Raw genomic sequence first — 19,489 nt, forward strand, 5'->3', positions numbered from 1 at the left:
GCCTGTAGAACACCAGGAGAAATTAAGGTTGCAAGACTTCCAAAGCCCATGAATGCACAAGCATGTAGTCCATCAGTTATCAGAGCAGACTTCAGCCTCAAGAATTCATCATTTGTACTTTCAAGAGGAATTGAGAGGGTAAAGGGTGAATGACGTCTTGGTATGGTCATGAAGAGTCTTAGTTTTGACTGGTGGATCTCTTGAAACAGTCTTGAGGGTCGCCAGCATCCTTGGACCACACCTTGAGGACTGCTGATGTAAACAAATGAAATACGAGTGCAAAATATGAGTCACTTTCTGAAAACCAGGTTGGAAGGGTTGGTAAGTCCCAGCACACACGAGGGGAGTAACTATATGTACGATGAAAGACTCTGCCTTCTGATGCTTCGCAAGGGCCTTTCAGTTCTCATGCCCCTTTAGAGAACCAAAACCAGAAACCAATGCTGATTCAGCATGATGTGGTTTTGGTCACAAAGATGACCCGAAACTCCAATCTGCAGACTCACATTCGGGCAAAAGGCTTTGACCCTTATATCAGAAGACAGACACATGTGTGTACTTTAAATATTTTAAGTAAAAATCAAATGTTTAAGAAGGTGTATGTGGTTAAGAAGGATTTACGGATGCTCTGACAATTCTGACCTCACCCAACCCATCCTCCCCACCGTGGACACAGCTCCAGGCCTCATCCAGGCTTCCGACCTCTGACCTTTGCCCTCCCCCCACCCCGACTTCATGCAGTCAGTTCAGTTCAGTTCAGTCACTCAGTTGTGTCCGACTTTTTGCCCCCAATACCTCCCAGCATCAGGGTCTTTTCCAATGAGTCAGCTCTTCGCATGAGGTGGCCAAAGTATTGGAGTTTCAGCTTCAGCATCAGTCCTTCCAATGAACACCCAGGACTGATCTCCTTTAGGATGGACTGGTTGGATCTCCTTGCAGTCCAAGGGACTCTCAAGAGTCTTCTCCAACACCGCAGTTCAAAAGCATCAATTTTTCGGCGCTCAGCTTCCTTCACAGTCCAACTCTCACATCCATACATGACCACTGGAAAAACCATAGCAGTCAGGGCCCCATAAATACGTGGTGAAAGAACCAGTGAAGCAATCATTGAGTGAACAGACGAGCAGCCTCCCATCTACCCTAATGCCTGGCCCAGAGCCTTGTGCAAACTAGATGCTCAGAAAACCCTTACTAAAAAGTTAAATGCGGACCCTGCAGACTTTCTAGCTCTGTGTGTCCCCTTGGTGCCTTTGAGGCCATCAGGCAGGGCTGAGCCCAGGGACAGCCCGTCCACTTCTGTTGTGACTCCGAAGCCCCCCACAGCCAGCCCCCCTAAAGTCTGCTTGGTCCTGTGAGTGGGAGGCTTGGCCAGCCCAGGACATGGAGGACTCCTCTACTGGCAGGAGTCTCAGTGGCAAGACCCTTCTGGCCGAACAAAGCCATGTCTACTTCCCTTTGTTTTCCCCTAGAAACTCCGGTCACCACCTAGACCTCTAGATAGGCAGATCTGCAGAAACCTCTGCCCAGAAGACCCAGAAACTGCTGCCCCATGCCTAACGGTATCAGGGATGGGGCTGACATGTGAAATGCAGACAGGCAGCTGGGGAGGGGGAGGCTGATGAGGGGTAGGGAATGTACGCTGTACATGTACCAGGGTTAAGAGTTCTGACTTGGAAGATATAAAGGAAAACTTCTGAACTGACATTCTGCTCTTTCTTTCCAGAGATCGGAACTGTATGACCTCAGGTAGATGGGGAGCCTCTCTGATCTTCACTTTATACTTTCATGTACCATTACCAGGGCCTGTGGTGTCCACAAGGAGACGGAGTGGACACAACCCTGGCCTTGAACCCAGCTCATCTGGCTCCAGGCCCAGGGCTGGCCCCACGCCCCCTCCCCACACTGTCCTCTTCCGGGGGCCAAGTTTGGTGGGTGCAAGTCAGACTGTGCCTTTCAGGGGAAGAACGGTGAAGAAAGATGGCCCATGACTCCAGGAGAAGATGCTGGAAGTCTTCCAGCCTTATTTCCAGAACCCAGGCTTTCTCTGCTCTGGGAGAAGGGAATTTCTCAGGGAATGAAGGGTGGGGTCCCTGCCACTGCCTCAGGGAGGTCTTGGGAAAGTCCTGAGATGTGGGAGGCCCAGGCTCCAGGCCCACCTGCTTCTAGATCTGACCCGGGCCTGACCTTAAAGGGCCCGCTCAGAGCTAGAGGTGGACAGAAAGCCCTGGGAGCCCTGGCGGCCCCCCACGCTCGCTGCCCTGCTACTCCCAGCTGGGGTCCTCCACTGTGGGGGCCGAGGCCCCCTTCTACTCTCCTCTGTGCCCGGGACTGGGAGCTGGGCACCCACAGGGCCGGGCACTCACATGGGATGGACAGCCCTACTCCTTGCTCTGCCCAAGTGTGCGGGTGATGCGCCCAGGTGCAGCTGGTTGGTCCCAATCCCTGGCGGGAGGACCCAGCCACTCCAAGTGGCAGACAAGGGGGAACGACTGTTATTCCTTGGCGGGGCCTCTACAGACACTGAGGTGCCACCGTCTCCATCTCTGTGGTGTCCTCGTCACCTGCAGGCTCTCAGGGACAGCCACCTGCAGGCCAAAGAGGCCCAGGACCGCCCAGCCTCCACCCTGCCCACTGGGACCTGTTCTGCAAAGGATGGGCATGATGAGGGGGCGGGGCCAGGCACCACGAGGGGCGGGGCCAGGCTGATGGGGCAGGGCTTCAGCAGCAAGGACGGAGCCAAGGTCACGGAGTGGAGGCCAGCCTGGGGCCACGAGGCACAGGCGCTGACGGTGAGGTTGGCGGTTGCCTTCCAAGGGTTTCCCTCCTGGAGGCTGGTGGGCCCCCAAGAGCCCCTCGGGGCCAGAAAACATTGTGTGGTTTTCAAAAGTGACTCCCATGTAAGCATGACTCACTCCAGAACAGCTGAGCCTCAGAAACTCAGAAGTGCCTGTATGGCTTCTGCAGGTCCCCCTGGGACCATCGCCAGGCTCACTTGGAAGAAACATATGAAGGAACCACTCGCCATTCGTCCTGTTCCATCCCTCCTCTCACAGGTGCTGCCTGCCTCTCACAGGAAGACCCCCGTCTCAGAGTAGACACGTCAGGAAGCTGGGCCTCCCTCTGCTAGGCAGACGCTGCCCACTCAGACCTGTTTGTCTGAAAGGGGCAGGCCACTGGGCACGCCTTGCATCCTCTCACTGCCGACCCACCCACAGGACCACCCCCTGTTGCAGACTGGATAAAAGTTCCCAAAGATGCCTACCTCCTAATTCCTGGAACCAAGAGATATGTCACGTTACTTGGGAAGGGAGCTTTGCAGGTGTGACCTGGAGATGGGAAGGAAAGCTGATCCAGCTTTAGCATCCTGTAGCCCAGAGTCCAGGTGGCACTAGTGGTAAAGAAGCCACCTGCCAATGCAGGAGACATAAGAGATGCCGGTTTGATCCCTGGGTGGGGAAGATCCCCTGGAGGAGGGCATGGCGACCCACTCCAGTATTCTTGCCCAGAGAGTCCCCATGGACAGAGGAACCTGCTGGGCTAGAGTCCACGGGATCACAGAGTGTCAGACACGACTGAAGAGACTGAGCACTCAGTCTGAGCAGAAGTTTACACTCAGATGTAGATGGTCCTCATCAGAATGTTCCCTGAGAGCTGGGTCCCAAGTCGGGGTGGGAGGTGGCCCCACAGCAGTGGGGGTTTTGGACAGGTCCCCAGGGAGGGGGTCCTGGGATCCACCTTCCAGACACACCCATCTACCCCCATCCCCGTCTCCCACCCGCCCCTTCTCCTCACAGGCACAGCACCTTCCTCACGGAGTGAAGTTGTCCCTGGCTTTGCCATCAAGAGCTGGGGGCCTCCTTGTTGGCAGGCCTGGCCTTGCTACCCCCTCTCCCCTCCAACACACCACCATGGGGGGAACCCAGGGTGGGTCTTCCCAGAATTCGGGAACCAACCCGGCTCCCCACTGCCTCCAGGATGGCCCAGGCTCACACAACCCCAGACCTGAGATGACCTCATCTCCCTCAGGCTTGCCCTGGCTGCACCGGGGGCCTTGGGTGTCCAGGGACCATGACGCACCCAGTGACACCGGGGACCGCAAACTCATAGCCCCCAGGGGCCAGGCAGGCCTGAGACTTGAGGAAAGCAGTTTGTTGGGAGCAGCAGGACCTTTGATCCCCCAAGCTTCAAACCTGAATGTCTGAAGATGACGTCAGGCCCGTCTGTGGGTGGGGCTGCACCTCGCCGCCCTGACTCACACCCTCCGCCGGCCCCACGCGGGAGTCCCTGGGGACGCCCGCGTCCTCTCTCTCACCGTCACCGCACGTGGCAGGTCCCCTGCGGACAGCGTTCCCAGTGCAGCAGGTGAGACGCTGAGCTCCTCCTGGGCTCGGCGGAGACGCTCCCACAGGTGCTGTGCCAGCCGAGGAGGAAGGGCGTGCCCTCCGGGGCCCATGTTTAATTACGATCAGTATTTACAAACGGACAGCACAAGGGTGGTTCATGAACACACCTTAACGCGACGAAGGGGGTACAATTTAATACAATCGGATGCACAGCTTTGGGGACACCAAGTAATTCAGGTCATGAGAGAGGCTCCGATTCACTTTGGTTTGGGATGAGGGGCTCAAGGACCACCGCTCGAAACGGCAGCTCTGCTGTCACCAGGAGAGGGGCCTCACGACCAAGAGAGAGCAGAGGAAAGCAAAGGCGAAAGACAGACAGCTCTCTGGGGCAAGGTCCCTGGAGAAACCGGGTCCACGCGGATGGTGCTGATCGGCACCGAAGGATGGGCCTGTGTCTGTAGAAAGATTTGTATAGCAAACCAAGTAATATTGGAAATAAGACTTTCAGTGAACACTTCTGTAAGAAGCAGAATTACGCTGCATGTTGTTCACATGCACAGGGGTGCGTAAGCAAAGTCCTTGTGACCACAGTTGGCTCTGAAGAGCAAAACGTGGGCTGAAACTGACAAGCTGTTGAAGAACTGGCAGAGAAACGAACCCATGAAGGGGGGTTGAGTCCAGCAGAGGGGCTGACAGGCAACAGAACTGAAGGGATCCCACTGAGAAACACGCACGCACGCACACCTGTGCTGCAAATAAACACACACATATGCACCAGTGACATCTCCCTACAGAACCCTGTGCTCAGGCCGGGGCTCCTGTGGGCTGCTGCTCTGAGTGCCATGGAGAGAGAGGAAGGCGGGGGGGGTCTGTCTCTGAAAGTGGGTGTTCAGGACCCAGGCTCCTCCACAGCAGAAACAGCCGGCCGTGCCTGGGCGAGGCCGCCGCGTGCCTTCCAGTGGACGGAGCATCCCACTTCCGACAGCAGTAGGGATGGGACAGCTGAGTGAATCCTCAGCCCCACGAGTGGCGGCTGCACACGGAGGCGTTTGCACTTTCTGACTGGTGGTGTGCCCGGCACCTCGACCTGCAGACCTCTGACTCGCAGAAGCTTCCACTGACAACCGTGTGCAGAGCTTAGCTGGGGGTCCCGCCTGGGGGCTTGTGTGCAAGGGCGGTGTTCAATCTTTCCCATCACCTCCAAGAAACAGCAAGACCGTCAGCCCATCTGACAGCGAACCGAGCTGCCAAGTGGCCCAGAAAGGCCTATCAAGGATCTGCTCCCGGCATTCTCATATGGAATCCCAGCACAGCTCGTCCGGCCCAGGCAGAGCTCACGTGCATGTTTCTGGATCAGAAGCAGGCATTCTGCAGTTTGCTAGGTGAGGAAGGACCTCTGGCCATGTACGGAGGAGACGGTGCTGACAAGGTCACTAGAGAGGAAGCCAGAGCAGTGGAGCCTGTCGCCCCCAGAACTAAAACCTCCCAATGCGGGCAGCTCTCTGAGGCTCTCGGGGGCACAGCCGAAGCCAAGATGCACAGATATTTCCATCGATTCCTTCAAGGCGCTCAGTCTGGCATTAACAGCGACCATTTCCCTTCCGATTTTAAACTGAATTTATATCTCCAGTTAGAAATTGAAAAAAAAAAAAAGAGAAAAACTCTTCAGAAAACATCTACATGAACAGAAAAAGAGCTCTCCAGCCAGTGAAATGCAGAAAGTGGTTTGTTTTAAATACATTCGTTTTCTTTTTAAACATAAGTAAAGTCCACGAGGACAGAAGGGGAGGAGGTCCGAGACAGGAACGCGCTACCTAAAATGGGCTTGTGTCTTTTTCTCTCGTAAACAGTGAGGTTGACAGGGTTTATATCTGAAGAGACAGAAGGACTGACTTTGGAGTAAAAGGCGAAAAAAAAAAAAAAAAAATGAAAGAGCCTCCATTCTCCACCATCATGAGGTTTAGTGACCTAAACAGAGGATTTTGGAGCTGAATGTGTAGTGTGTATCCTGGCCAGCCCTGGGGTGGGGCCGCCAGTGGATCCCGGAATCGTCAAAGCCCAGACTCCACACCCAGCACCCTCCTGCTCCCCCGCCCCGCCCAGCGCCCACCTGCCTCGTCCCAGAGCCCGGACACTCTCAGAGCAGAAGGGGACCCCTTTCCAAGTGGAATCTCCGGCAGCCTCCCTCTGAGACTTGGCGATGGGTCCCTTGCTGGACTGTGTGACGTCACAAAGGATTCGGAACTAGGTTCCACAAACACAGGCCCGGGGAGGGGGGGGGTCTCCTCCAAGCTCCGAGCACAAGGGTTCCCCACCAAGAGAGACCTTCAGACCATAGAAGTCATGCCCTGCAGGCGCCGGGAAGCCAGCATCACGTCTTCCTCCACAGGAAGGCCTCGTCGGCGAGGACCTGCGCCAGCCGGGCGTTGAAAGGCCCGTAGAAGTCCCGCAGAAGCCTCTGGGTGACCGGCAACATGGGCCCCAGATTCCGGTCCTCAGGACGCCGCGTGTTGGATGCAGGGCTCTTGGTCATCAAGGCCTCTTGCTTCTCACTTAAGGGCCCTGGAATGCAAAGGAAAGAGCCTGTGAGGCAAGGTGGTAGGGTGGTGTAAGAAACTCTGATGAGAGAATCCTGGCCATGCTTCCTGGGGAGACAGGAGGCTCCCGTAAGAATGTGTTTGGAGATTCAGATTCTTTGGCTGGATTCATTTGGAGTTGCTGAGGGAGGAAGGTTGAAATTCCAGGAGAAGCTGCATGGTCTGGTGTGTTACCCGCCCCCCTGGAAGTACAGCTGGGTCTCTGGGTGCAGCCTCGCCTCCTGGTTTCATTTGCAAAGCCCCATAAAGAGGAGCCGGCCTGTGCCTGGAGAACTGTGACCTACCATACACAGGCCCTGCATGCAGATGCTCTGTAACCAGCCACTCGAGCTCTGCCTCGACCATTTCTACTCCAGGCCGCTGCAGAGGGCCTCGTGGTGGGGCCGTATTTCACCCTGTGTGTGCTGCTGTGAAGTCATCATGGGGGGAGGGGTGGGGCCACCTGTGCTCAGGGACCCCCCACTGGCTGAACCCCCACCTACAGCAGGGGTGTCCATGGGGAGAGGCCCAAGAACAAGCCAGCAGGTGCTGCCATACAAGGGTGCCGCCTCCACCCCCAGCCCTCAGGACTTTAAGCCTCTCACTGGCTTAACCTCCAGGATCCCTGCTCAGCCTCTGTGCCCCGAGGCTCTCAGGGTCAGGCTGAAGTCCTGAGCCCATGCACAAAAAACTACACCCCAGTGTCCCTGGGTTACGTGACAGGGAAGGAACAGACTGGCCTTTGCCATCGTCCATCTTAGGGACCAAAGACAAGTTACTGAAATGTGCCAGAGTCTGCAGGTGGCCCAATCAAAGAAAAACGGTTCCAGGTCTTAAAAGGGAAAAGTAATCACACTCCATCACATTACCAGGTCTCCGAGAAAAGGAGAAAGGAATCAAATGACAAAAGGGTCCTGAGTCCCAGTAGTGGGCAAATGGATTTCAGGAAATATTCAGTTGACAAAATTCCCAGGCAAGGTCATCAGACAGGGCTGCAGGGGCATCTGGGGTCGGGGGCGGGGGGGGAATGTGCAAGCCGCCCAGCCTCTCAAGGGGTCCTGGGTGCCGTCCGCCAGGGAGCACCCTGTACCCATGCACCTCTACCAGCCGTCACTGGGGCCAGCGAGTCGGCCTGCTGCCACAAAATGTCACTAGGGACTCGAGGGGACAGTCTCCCGTGGCTGGGGGCAGGGTCCCCCACCCTAGAGGCTCAGGAGCCCAAACCCAGCCACATGGCTCTGCCTCCAGGGGTCCCAGCAAAGCAATGACCTGTCCACCCCCTCCTCCAGGCCCTGTGGCCTCTGCAAGACAGCCAGGACACCCTGTCCATCCTCATGGTGCAGCTCACAACACTCCTTCCGAGATCCCTTCAGCAGCTGGGCCCCCCAAGTCACGTGTAAGGATCTCACGTGTATGAGGATGCTAACACTCCTCCCCCATGTCGCCCTGTCAGTCACAGCGATTCAAGCCTCTCTCCCTCCTCTCCTTCCCCTGGACCGTGAGCTCCCAGACGAGTGGCCGTCTCTTCCTCTCCAGAGACCCCCTCCCCACACTGCGCACAAGGCCCCGTCTGGAGCTGGTGCTTCCCAACAGGCGCTAACCTGTGGGTCTCCCAGCCCAGGCCCGCCCTCCCAGGCTCACGGAGTCTGCTGGGACCCGGCAGGTGGGTGTCCCTGGAACTCGTGCCCCGCTCTGTGGGTGTCCAGCTCGAGACTCGTACCAAGGCTGAGGAACTGGAAGACCCTGTGCATGGTGTCCTTGATATTGGAGGCGTGGTCTTCCAGGCGGAGGATGAGGAACTGGTCTTTGTTAAAGACGGTGAGCCAGTCTAGAAGGTACACGGCGTACAGCCCGACCTGGAGCCTCACCTAGGACCGAGCAAGAAGGTCAGCGTTAGTTCAGGGGTAATTCCTCCAACACCGTAGACGCTTTTCTACAGGCATTACACATTATAAACCAACAGTGAGAGGAATCCCAGCAAACAACTACCTTCAGAAGTTGGATTTTTTATGTGGACCGAAATGCTAGACTGGATGAAGCAAAGCTGGAATCAAGATTATTGGGAGAAATATCAATAACCTCACATATGCAGATGACACCACCCTTATGGCAGAAAGTGAAGAACTAAAGAACCTCTTGATGAAAGTGAAAGGAGAGTAAAAACGTTGGCTTAATATTCAACGTTCAGATAACTAAGGTCATGGCATCCAGTCCCATCACTTCAAGGCAAATAGATGGAGAAACAATGGAAACAGTGAGAGATGTACTTTTCTGGGCTCCAAAATCACTGCAGATGGTGACTGTAGCCATGAAATTAAAAGACACTTGCTCCTTGGAAGAAAAGCTATGACCAACCTAGACAGCATATTAAAAAGCAGAGACATTACTCTGCCAACAAAGGTCCGTCTAGTCAAAGCTATGGTTTTTCCAGTAGTCATGTATGGATGTGAGAGTTGGACTATAAAGAAAGCTGAGCGCCGAAGAATTGATGCTTTTGAACTGTGGTGTTGGAGCAGACTCTTGAGAGTCCCTTGGACTGCAAGGAGATCCAACCAGCCAATCCTAAAGGAAATCAGTCCTGAATATTCATTGGAAGGACTGATGCTGAAGTTGAAACTCCAACACTTTGGCCACCTGATGCAAAGAACTGACTCCTTGGAAAAGACCCTGATGCTGGGAAAGATTGAAGGCAGGAGAAGAAGGGGATGGCAGAGGATGAGATAGTTGGATGGCATCACTGACTCAATGGACATGAGTTTGAATAAGCTCTAAGAGTTGGTGATGGACAGGGAAGCTGGGCGTGTTGAAGACCATGGGGTCACAAAGAGTCGGACACGACTGGGCGACTGAACTGAACTGAACTTAAAGACTTTTTAAGTCTTTATTGAATTTGTTACAATACTGCTTCTGTTTTTACATTTTGGCTGAGAGACATGTGAGATCTTAGCTCCCTGACCAGGGCTCAAACCTCCACCCTCTGCACTAGAAAGCGAAGTCTTAATCACTGGGCCACCAGGGACGTCCCTAGAAGTTGGATTTCTCATGCTTGCTGCCCCGTGCAGGCCTTTGTGTCCCATGCACAAAGGATTCCCACACTCAGGGTCCCATTTCATCCTTAGAACCACCCTGTAGGTATCTTCACGACATCTCATAGCCAGGACCTGGGTGAAGGGAGAGGCGAAGGTTACCCCCATATTCCGTGGCATGAGATGTCCTTTACACAGGTCCCAGCTGCCTCTGCTTCTACGCGCAGCACACAACAGCCATGAGAAACAGCTGCAAATGCCCCAGCAACCAGCCCCAGGAGGAACCGCCACGTGCCACGCGGATGTCCGTGACCTTCAGTGCGCGAACGTCCCCGTCTGAGCAGCGCTGTACGAAGCCCTTCCTGCCCACCTGCACTCCGGGGTCCGTGTCCTCCTCCTGCGCCTTCTCTTGTGCCAAACTGCAAGTGTGTGTGGTGGAGCGTTAACCTGACCCACAGAGACGGCTGGCCTTTGTCCTTGGCTCCTGGGAGGCCACCTAAAGCCACCTGGGAAGTCCTGCCTGATGAGAGCATCCCGCTTGCCTGTGTGTGTATTGGGGGGGGGGGTCTGGCCACTGGATAGTCTAACAGCATGAGTTAGGATGGGGGCTTTGGGCCTCGCAGAACCGGTCTGACCTCCAGGAGGGACTGAATGGGTAAAGGTCAGCCAGGCAGGCAGTACATGATGGAACCTTGAGAAACGCTGCAGACACCAAAGGCTTGGGTGGGCGTCCCCGGCTGCAATATGCTGCGTGTACCATCATACGTGCTTCTTGCCTTGGCTGACTTTAATCCGTGTCCCTTCCCTGCTGTAAACTGTAACCATGAGTGTAACAGCCAACCGTGTGCTCTGTGAATCCTTCCAGTGAATTACGGAACCTGATGGCACTTTGGGGGACTTCCCCCAGTATGTATGTGGTGTCAGCAGGGAGAGTGGTCTTGGAGACTGCTCCGACTTCACAGTTGGCTTCGCAAAGCTCCAGAAAAACAGCGAACCCTTCCCCTTCTGCTCTGCGGCTCCCCCCCCTTCTCCAGCACTCCCACCCGTGCCCCCCACTCAGGGACCCCATTCCGTGTCCGGCCTCTGGTTGTGCCTCGTCTCTCTGTTCGGGCACGGTCCCAGCCCCCTGCCTGCTGCTCCCGCCTCGAGTCTCTGAGGGTGAGCTCCCCGCACGATGCCTGGCCTCGCCTGGCTCTCCTCGTGTGCAAAGTCCTTGGCTTGGCTGGACCCCCAGCCCACTCCCTCCCACGTGCAGAGCCTCCCAGCATTCAGTCCTGGCTCCTGACGCAGACACTTTCACCTCCTACTTCTGCTCCCTCCAAGCTCGACCCTGACCACCTCCAGGGCAGGGACCAGGATCCCAGTCGTTATCCCGTCATCCCGCATGAGGCTAAGCGCCCTGGCACTCCCACACGGAACACAGTAATGACCATAAGAAGGTGAAACGCTTGACAAAATATGTACAGACACTAACTGGTTTCCATCCCTCGCTATTCTTTTTTCCATTTCATTGTTCTTCTAATTGTGTGGGAGACGGTGGAGGAAGAAAAACAATTGGGGGGGGGGAAGCTGTCTCCAGAATTCATTAGCTGCCTGCAGTCCTCAGGATGCGGCTACCTTAGACACCAGCTCATAAAAAGACCTCAAGCTGGGCCAGAAATAAAGAGAAAACGGCACGTGCCAGCCTCAGAAATAAACACATGCGTCACCTCCAACACAGACAGCCGCTGCGAGCACAGCTTCTTGCTAAGTCATCGAGAGCCTTCCATTCTCTGTCTGTCTGTCCCTCCCACAGAGGACCAGTGTGACCAGGTTTATCTCTTCCAGAGAACCTGCCTTCGCTGAGAACCTTCTAGAAGGTTCTAGAAGGTCCTGCCTTTGTGGCAGGACGGGGGTGATTTAAAGTAGCTGCTGGGTCCCTGGACCCGGGCACAGGGGACAGCATTTCCCTGGAAATGCATCTGTGCCTTCACGGGAGGAGCCCCCTGCACTGGGCCAGGCAGGCCTCCTGCAGCCAAGCCCACCTTACCAGGAGGGCTGGTCAACAGCAGAGGGACTGTCCGGGCAAGCAGGGAACAAAGCTGAGAGGGCTCTGCAGGGGCAGAGGGCTGGGCAAGCTTTCCCGGTCCGCTGGACACTCCTGTCTCACTCCAACCCCTCACCCCCAACTCCCAGCCCCCTTACCAGTCAAGGGAAGTGCCGCTCACCTCAAATGACAGTTTCTGGCTCACGGAGCATCACTGCTAACAAACCTAAGACAGGCTCACACCACCCCTCCCCTCCTCTTTCCCCAGTACCGATCAGAGAATCAAAGTGGAGTGGGGATAAAAAAGAGTCTTTAGGAGAAGTGCCCAATATGTTTAAAACTTAAAAATGTTAAGAGTTGAGAGAAGCCTTTGAGGTTATCTGCCTTAGCCAGCTCTGAGTGGAAACACAAGAGGCCCAGGGAGGGCGAGGAGCCAGCCAGGGTCAGTTGGAGAACACTCACCAGAGCCTGGTCCCAAAGCTGGGCCCTCACCCTGAGGACCCGTTCCCCCACCCCAGGCCAGGAGAGAGCTGAGAAGTGCGGTGCAGGGTCTCCCCTGACAGGAGCACACCGAACCCCTCTGCCTCATTAGGGATTTAGCTGGAACTCTCCACAAGGTTTCTCCACTAGTTTCACAGACTGCCCATTCATTCATTCATTCTGCAAATATTCTAGTGCATCCTGCATGCCAGGTTACATGCTAAGCAACGGGGATGTGCTGCTATGTAACAGACATGGCCCCTGGCCACGTGGAGCTTGCAATTTAGTGGAGGTGGAGCTAAACTGGTGAAGAACAGTCATCTGTAATGGCCAACTGTAATCTGGGCTGCAGGGAAATGAATGGCGTGGAAAGAGAAAGAACGGAAGTCAAAATTAAAGCAAGACTCGAAGGATGAGGAGCACGTGCCAGGGAGGGGAGTGGAGAAGGCTCTGGAGCCAGGCGTCCCCAAGACGAGCACCCAAACACACCCCCTGGAGGGCTGCTGCACAGGCAGATAGATCCGCCCTCGCTCCCCCCAAAGCTCCTGATTCTGGAGTCTGGGGCTCAACCTGAGAGTGTGCATTCCTGACAAGTCCCCAGCGATGCTGATACTCTTGGTCCAGGGACCACACCTGTGAATCCCTGCTCTGAAGCAAGAGGACCCAGCAGGGGAGGGTGAGGCCGCAGAGCAGTGATGGAGAGGGAGGTGGGAGGTGGGGAGCGGGAGGGCAGGCAGGCAGGCGGGACGGGCTCCCGGGCTCAGGGGCCAGATTCTGTATTGATCCTTCGTGTGCGTCTTCCCTGCAAAACTACACGCGCCAGCAGGGCGGCCTGGGATCCCACCTGCTCCCCTGTGCGTCCTGCTCTCAGAGGAGACACTGATGGGAACTGCCCGCCCCGGCCAGGCAAGATAGGAGCCACTCGCACGAGCTATCTTAACAACAGGTCAGGAACAGGTGGTACGGAATATGGAACGAACAAGCTACCGCAAACCAGGATAATTCAGGAAGGGTTAAGAAAAGAGGAGATGCCAGTCCATATGTCCTACCAGCCTGCCAGAATCATCCTCGCTGAAATCCATCTCGGCTGAGCCATGCACCCACCAGCAGCTAGGAAGGAGTCAGAGTGATTGGCCAGAGACAACCTGGAAACTAACCCCATCACCACGAAACCTAAAACCGTAAGCCACCCGGCGGGGCGGTTCTCCTGGGTTCGCTTACCCTGCTCCTCTCCCCAGGGGCACCCCTTCCCAATAAAGTCTCTTGCTTTGTCTGCATGTGTGTCTCCCTGGACATTCATTTCCAAGTGTTAGATGAGAGTCCCCTTCCTGCAACGCTGTCAGATTAGATAGTCTAGACAACAAAGAAAAGGGAGTGAACCCTCTTGACTTCGAACCCCATCACACCTGGGGGTTCCCCGGCCTCCACGTCAAGCAGATCTAGCACGTGGCACACTCAGGGAAGCACACCTGTGGCCCACACTCGGGGGCTGAAGGAGCCTCACCACTGTGGCAGACCTGCTGAGAAGGCCCTTGGGACAACCCAGGGTGCGGTGCTGTACGAAACCATCCCTCAGCTACCCCGTGCCGAACTCACCAGTAAGAGCTTCTTTTGCATGGGACAAAAGGGGGGACAAGGCGATCAAAGCAGTCAGCCTCGAGGGAAATCAACCCTGAACACTCACTGGAAGGACTGATGCTGAAACTGAGGCTCCAATACTTTGGCCACCTGATGCAAAGGGCTGACTCATTGGAAAAGACCCTGATGCTGAGAAAGATTGAGGACAGGAAGAGAAGAGGGCATCAGAGGATGAGATGGTTGGATGGCATCACTGATGCAATGGATGTGAACTTGGACAAACTTCGGGAGATGGTGGACAGAGAGGCCTGATGTGCTGCAGTCCATGGGGTTACAGAGTCAGACACGACTGGGAGACTGAACAGCGACAACAAGAAACGTACAGCTATATTCCTGAAGGCAAACGAGAGCAGAGGGAGAGGAATCAATGGAAAAATTTTTTCCATTAAGACTCTGTCGGAGAAGCACTGACAGTCACTGGTGGGCAATTTTTTAAAACAACAAAACAATCCAGCATTCGAGAGAACACTCTTACGACAATCAGAGAGTTGGGTCCTCACGTCTGCCAGTCCTAATTGCAGGGTGTGTTTTCAGAGCCTTGCTAAATAATAATCTTCCTAAATGCACCCTTTTTCTTTCGCCGGGGCCGGGGGTGGGGGGATGGGTGGGGTGGGGACGCGGTGAGTATTGCAACTGAGCCATCAGTGAGGAAGAAAGCAGGGTGCCAGCTGAAAGGGCCCATCAGCTTTTATAGTTTTTACATCCATGAATATTTGTTTGGCATTAGCCACCGCTCAAAGGCTTGGGGAGAGGCATTTGCACATTAAAACGCTTCTCTGTTTAAATGCTAAAATCCCGATCCACAATGCCCCGGCATAATAACCGCAGAGCAGCCCTTCCGCGTACGCACAGGCATGGCGTTGTTGAGGGTGTTGTTGTAGACGCAGGCGCGCAATGAATAATCCAGCATGCAATTTTCAAACAGCTGCAGAGCTTCTGTCACTTTTTCATGGAAGTCATCTGCAGATTTATTCGAACTTGCAAAGTAGAGATAGTCGGAGTACAACCTGTGAATAAAACAGATGGATCTTTTTACCCCCCAGGAATGTGAAATCGCGCCATTTGTGTGACAATGGAAATCAACTAGCAATTCTGTTACTTGTTCGGTTCATTAAGACACCACTGCTCTCTTCTTCCCTAGCCCACGAACTGCGAGCTGCTTCCAACTGCCCCTGCCCTGGACGATCTCCCCACCCTTCACAGGTCCACCCAGGCTCTCCCGGATGCAGGCCCGGTCTACACTGGCCCCAGACAAGCCCCCATTCTTTTTTTCTGTGCTTTCCTTTTTTTTTTTTTTGGTTCTTTCTAGGCACCTTGGGCTGAGGCGGTTTTCACGATGAGTGAACTTTGAAACAACACCAGATTACAAAGACTACGAGAGCAGAGAGGCCATGACAATTTTATGCCCTTTCCGGTTCCCCTCTCCTCTGTTCGTGGCAACAATAACAGAACAGCTGTTGCTCTGCCAGTATTACAATTCTGTGTGAGATTCCAGACTCTGAACGTTAAAGCAAAATTATGAAATGTATCTTTCTAGGTTGATAGGAACCTATTTTTAACACAATGTAGAAACGTCCCCACCCCAGGTCGAATGGCATGCAGACACCAGAAGACCTCCACGTGTGACCACGCACATGGAGCTATTCACCCAGATCCCACGGCATGCGTGTGACACTGCTTTCACACAGGAGCTGACAGTGTCTCTATTTGACCAAACTGTTCTCAGGTTCCCCTGGGCCTTCTTCCCAGCTCAGCCTTGACTTTTAGACTTTCCCTGTCTGTCTCTGCATCCCCGAGTTTTAACAAGAATCCTGCCAGGTTGATTTAGCTATTTAGCCAGACTCTCCCCTTACCCCTGCTGTTTCCTCTTAGTCAGCTTCCCATTCGCCAACCCACATCCTCCTTGGCTACAAATTCCCACCTTTTCTCGCTGTATCTGGAGTTGACCCCAATCTCCTTCCCCTACTGCAAGATCCCACTTCAGTGGTCCTATAGCCCTAAATAGTCGTATTATCATTCTTTAACAGGAGTCAGAATAACATTTCTTTCTTTCTTTTTCCACAAATCCTCTGTACCAGAGAGTCCTCTGGTGGCTCAGATAGTGAAGAATCTGCCTGTGATGCGAAAGATCTGGGTTCGATCCCTGGGTTGGGAAGATCCCCTGGAGGAGGACATGGCAACCGACTCCAGTATTCTTGCCATGGAGAATCCCATGGACAAGGAAGTCCAGCAGGCTACAGTCCACGGGGTCGCAAAGAATCAGACACGACTGAGTGACTATGCTTTCTCTTTCTGCAAATATATTTTATTGGACGTTAACGCTACAGCTAGATATTTCCTTTGACCACGGGATAATTCTTTTCTTATATCAAATAAACAAAAGAACAGGCTTCCCTGATGGCCCCGAGGTAAAGAATCTGCCTATCAATACAGGAGACACAGGTTCAATTCCTGGTCCGGGAAGATCCCAACATGCCACGGGGCAACTGGGCTGTGCGCCACCGCTCCAGAGGAGCCGGGGAGCTGCAACTACCGGGCCCATGAGCTGCAACTAGTGAAGCCTGCGCACCCCAGGGCCCGAGCTCCGCAGGGAGGGAAGCCACTGCAGGGAGAAGCCCGCACAGCCCACCTGGAGAGGAGCGCCCACCTGCTGAAACTAGAGAGAAGTCTGAGCAGCAGCAAAGACCCAGCACAGCCAAAAATAAATAAATAAATAATTAAATAAAAGTAAAACAAAACCAGTTATAACACTATAATGAGCACACCTTTGTTTTCAAGTCTTCAGCCCCAATTTCCCTTGTGGCCTTTAACTTTTGATCCCCAGGTCCTATACTCTAAGTCATGGTGGGGAGGATGGGTATAGCATTCAATTCATCTGTAAAACAGGAAAACTCCTTGCGCTCTCCTCATGACGAGGTAATCCACATAGACCTCAAGGGTGAGCCTTGTTATCGGTTTCTCACACATCCTTCCAGAAATTTTCAGTGCACATCCAAACATATATCTGCATATTTTATATTTTTGAAAAAACACAGACGTATCAGGTTATATTGGATGGGATCAGATAATATATCTGTTATCATGACACTTCTCTAATTATTTAATTAGGGAGATTTTGAACATTCATAAAAGTAGATAAGATAATATATACACTGCAGCCAAACACAAACAGATTCCATTGTTGTAAATTTTTTTTTTTTTTTTTTTTTTGCAGTCCCACGCAGCTTGGAGGATCTCAGTTCCTCACCCAGGGTTTGAGCCTGGCCACAACAGTGAAAGCCCAGAAACCTAACCACTAGGTCACTAGGGAATGCCCCAGCAATTTTTTGCTTTAATAGAATTTCCAAGTTGAGAGTTTCTACATCTCTTTTCGCCTCTTCTCCTTTTTCTGCTGGCAGAGAGCTTAAGTCTTTACCCCTTTTCTTTTTTTTTTTTTTTTTTTTTGGTTTTTTCAAAATTTCCCCCTTTGTTTCTGTCTCACGCCGTTTTCAACACACACCTCCTGCCCCGCTCCCCGCCCCGTGCCCAACACCCTTCATGCACACTCAGCCCGGGGCTGCCCGGAAACCAGGCTGATGCAGACTGGCTCCCTGCTCTGTGGTGGCACGCCTCTGTCCCTCTGGGCTCCATACTTACTATTCTCCCAGCGTCTCCAACCCGGCTTCCCTCTTTCCAGTGATGGAAACAGCAAAGCTTACTGGGTCCCACAGGTCTGGGGACAGTAGCTGTACACCGCTGATCACACCCAGGGCTTCCTTCATGGCCGTTGGCCACCCTCACTCCCCCACCCCCGCAGAGACAGCAGTGCCCTAGAGGGCACAGGTGGGCTGCAGACACCCCTTCTCTGGCACCTCTCCCCCCTCACTAGTGAAAAGAAAAGAAAGTGAGGTCGTTCAGTCGTGTCTGACTCTTTGCGACACCATGGACTGTAGCCCACCAGGCTCTTCTGTTCATGGGATTTTCCAGGCCAGAATGCTGGAGGGGGTTGCCATTTCCCTCTCCAGGGATCGACCTGCCATTTCCCGACCCAGGGACTGAACCCAGGTCTCCCGCATTGTAGGCAGACGCTTTACTGTCTGAGCCAGCAGGGAATCCAAAGATTTCCTGACAACCAGAGCAGCTTCTCAGGGACTAGATCATCTTCCCCCTCTGGCGTTTGGTACAGTGCCTTCTGCACGGCTCTTTAGAAATCACCCACTGCCACTGTCCAGAGAGAACACCTCGGAGAAGTAGTGGGGTGTTTGGAATCTGCCCACAGACTGCCTAGAATCCACGCACACCTGCTGGAAGGAGGGTGCTTGTACGTCTCAGCCTGCTCGGCCACACCTCCAAAAGGACTTGCTTCAAGACTAGTCCTGAGAGATGCTCAAGCGCTGGCGAGTACATCTTCCCAAGATCCATGTTCAGCCACATACAGGACCCCGATGACACCGCGTTTGTCGATTACAAGTGGCCCCCACATCAGCTGTGCGGTTTTCCCTCTTCAAACACAGGACCTCCATCAGGACTGAAACACGGCACCTGTCACCGCAGGCTCAGTCGCAGCATAATCTAAGAGCTGATGAATAAACGCCCCAAATCAGATTTGCGTGGAGCTCAAAGTGCAGCTGGGCGTACACACCTGGGCACCTTGTAGCGAGTCTATTGGAGGTCCCTCCGGGCTCACACCGTTTCCTATGAGTGTTGCTAATTTACAGCTTTGCCCCAGAAAGATGCCGGTGGGAAGTGACCGACACCTCTGAGACTGTCATCAGAATCTGGACTTTAATAGGAAGCTCAAGTTTAGAGTCGTTAGCAAGGCCTCCCACACAGCCATCTAAATCGGTTGGCAGAACTGGAATTCTATCACATCGACTGCCACCTAAAATCCCAACCCTGGGCTCAGGCTTTCCATGCTGGGTTTATTTTGTGGTAATAACGTTTCTTGTAGACGGGGGGCTCATAAATAAAACAAGAGTCTCTAAAACCTGGCTTAATTTTAAACACAAAGTAACTTCATGAAGAATCTGCTGACTCCATACAATTCTTTAGAGATCCAGAAGTAACTCCAGCAGACAAACTGGGACATGTCCTCAGGTCCAACCGGGCCAGTCCAGCCCCGCCCAAGTGAGAAGACTGATTTCCATCTGCCTGGGGTGCAGTGAAATGAGCTCAGGCCCCCACCTTCTGTGAAACAGGTTGGTTCATGGCCCTTAGCCCCAGGCCAGGCCCACTTCCTGGGCAGGGTGAGGGGAGACTTCTCCTTCCCCTCAGTCCCCCAGGGACCCTGGATCTGCTCACAGGGTGGGCAGCGGGCTTCCCTGGAGCCCACACATGTGCTGAGACGCGTGTCTGTAACAAGTCCTTCACACCCTATTTGAGCAGAGTACCTCCCTGCGCCCGTTTGGGGTCTACAGATGT

General features: G+C 53.9%; 1 protein-coding gene across 3 annotated transcripts in view; it reads right to left on the bottom strand.

Annotated features, from left to right (window-relative positions):
* Nucleotides 1-554: 554 nt before the first annotated feature.
* CHST15 (carbohydrate sulfotransferase 15) overlaps nucleotides 555-19,489 on the bottom strand; it is an 81,148-nt gene continuing 62,213 nt past the window's right edge. For all 3 annotated transcript variants that reach the window (XM_061162856.1, XM_061162858.1, XM_061162859.1), the window contains exons 6-8: nucleotides 14,940-15,096; nucleotides 8,640-8,787; nucleotides 555-6,905 (exon numbers count right to left, since the gene is read on the bottom strand). In XM_061162856.1, coding sequence (XP_061018839.1) covers nucleotides 6,715-6,905; nucleotides 8,640-8,787; nucleotides 14,940-15,096 — 496 coding nt within the window. In that variant the 3' untranslated portion in view covers nucleotides 555-6,714. The remainder of the gene's footprint in view (nucleotides 6,906-8,639; nucleotides 8,788-14,939; nucleotides 15,097-19,489) is intronic.

The sequence above is a fragment of the Dama dama genome, chromosome 15 (assembly GCF_033118175.1).
Source record: "Dama dama isolate Ldn47 chromosome 15, ASM3311817v1, whole genome shotgun sequence".
Taxonomy (NCBI): Eukaryota; Metazoa; Chordata; class Mammalia; order Artiodactyla; family Cervidae; genus Dama; species Dama dama.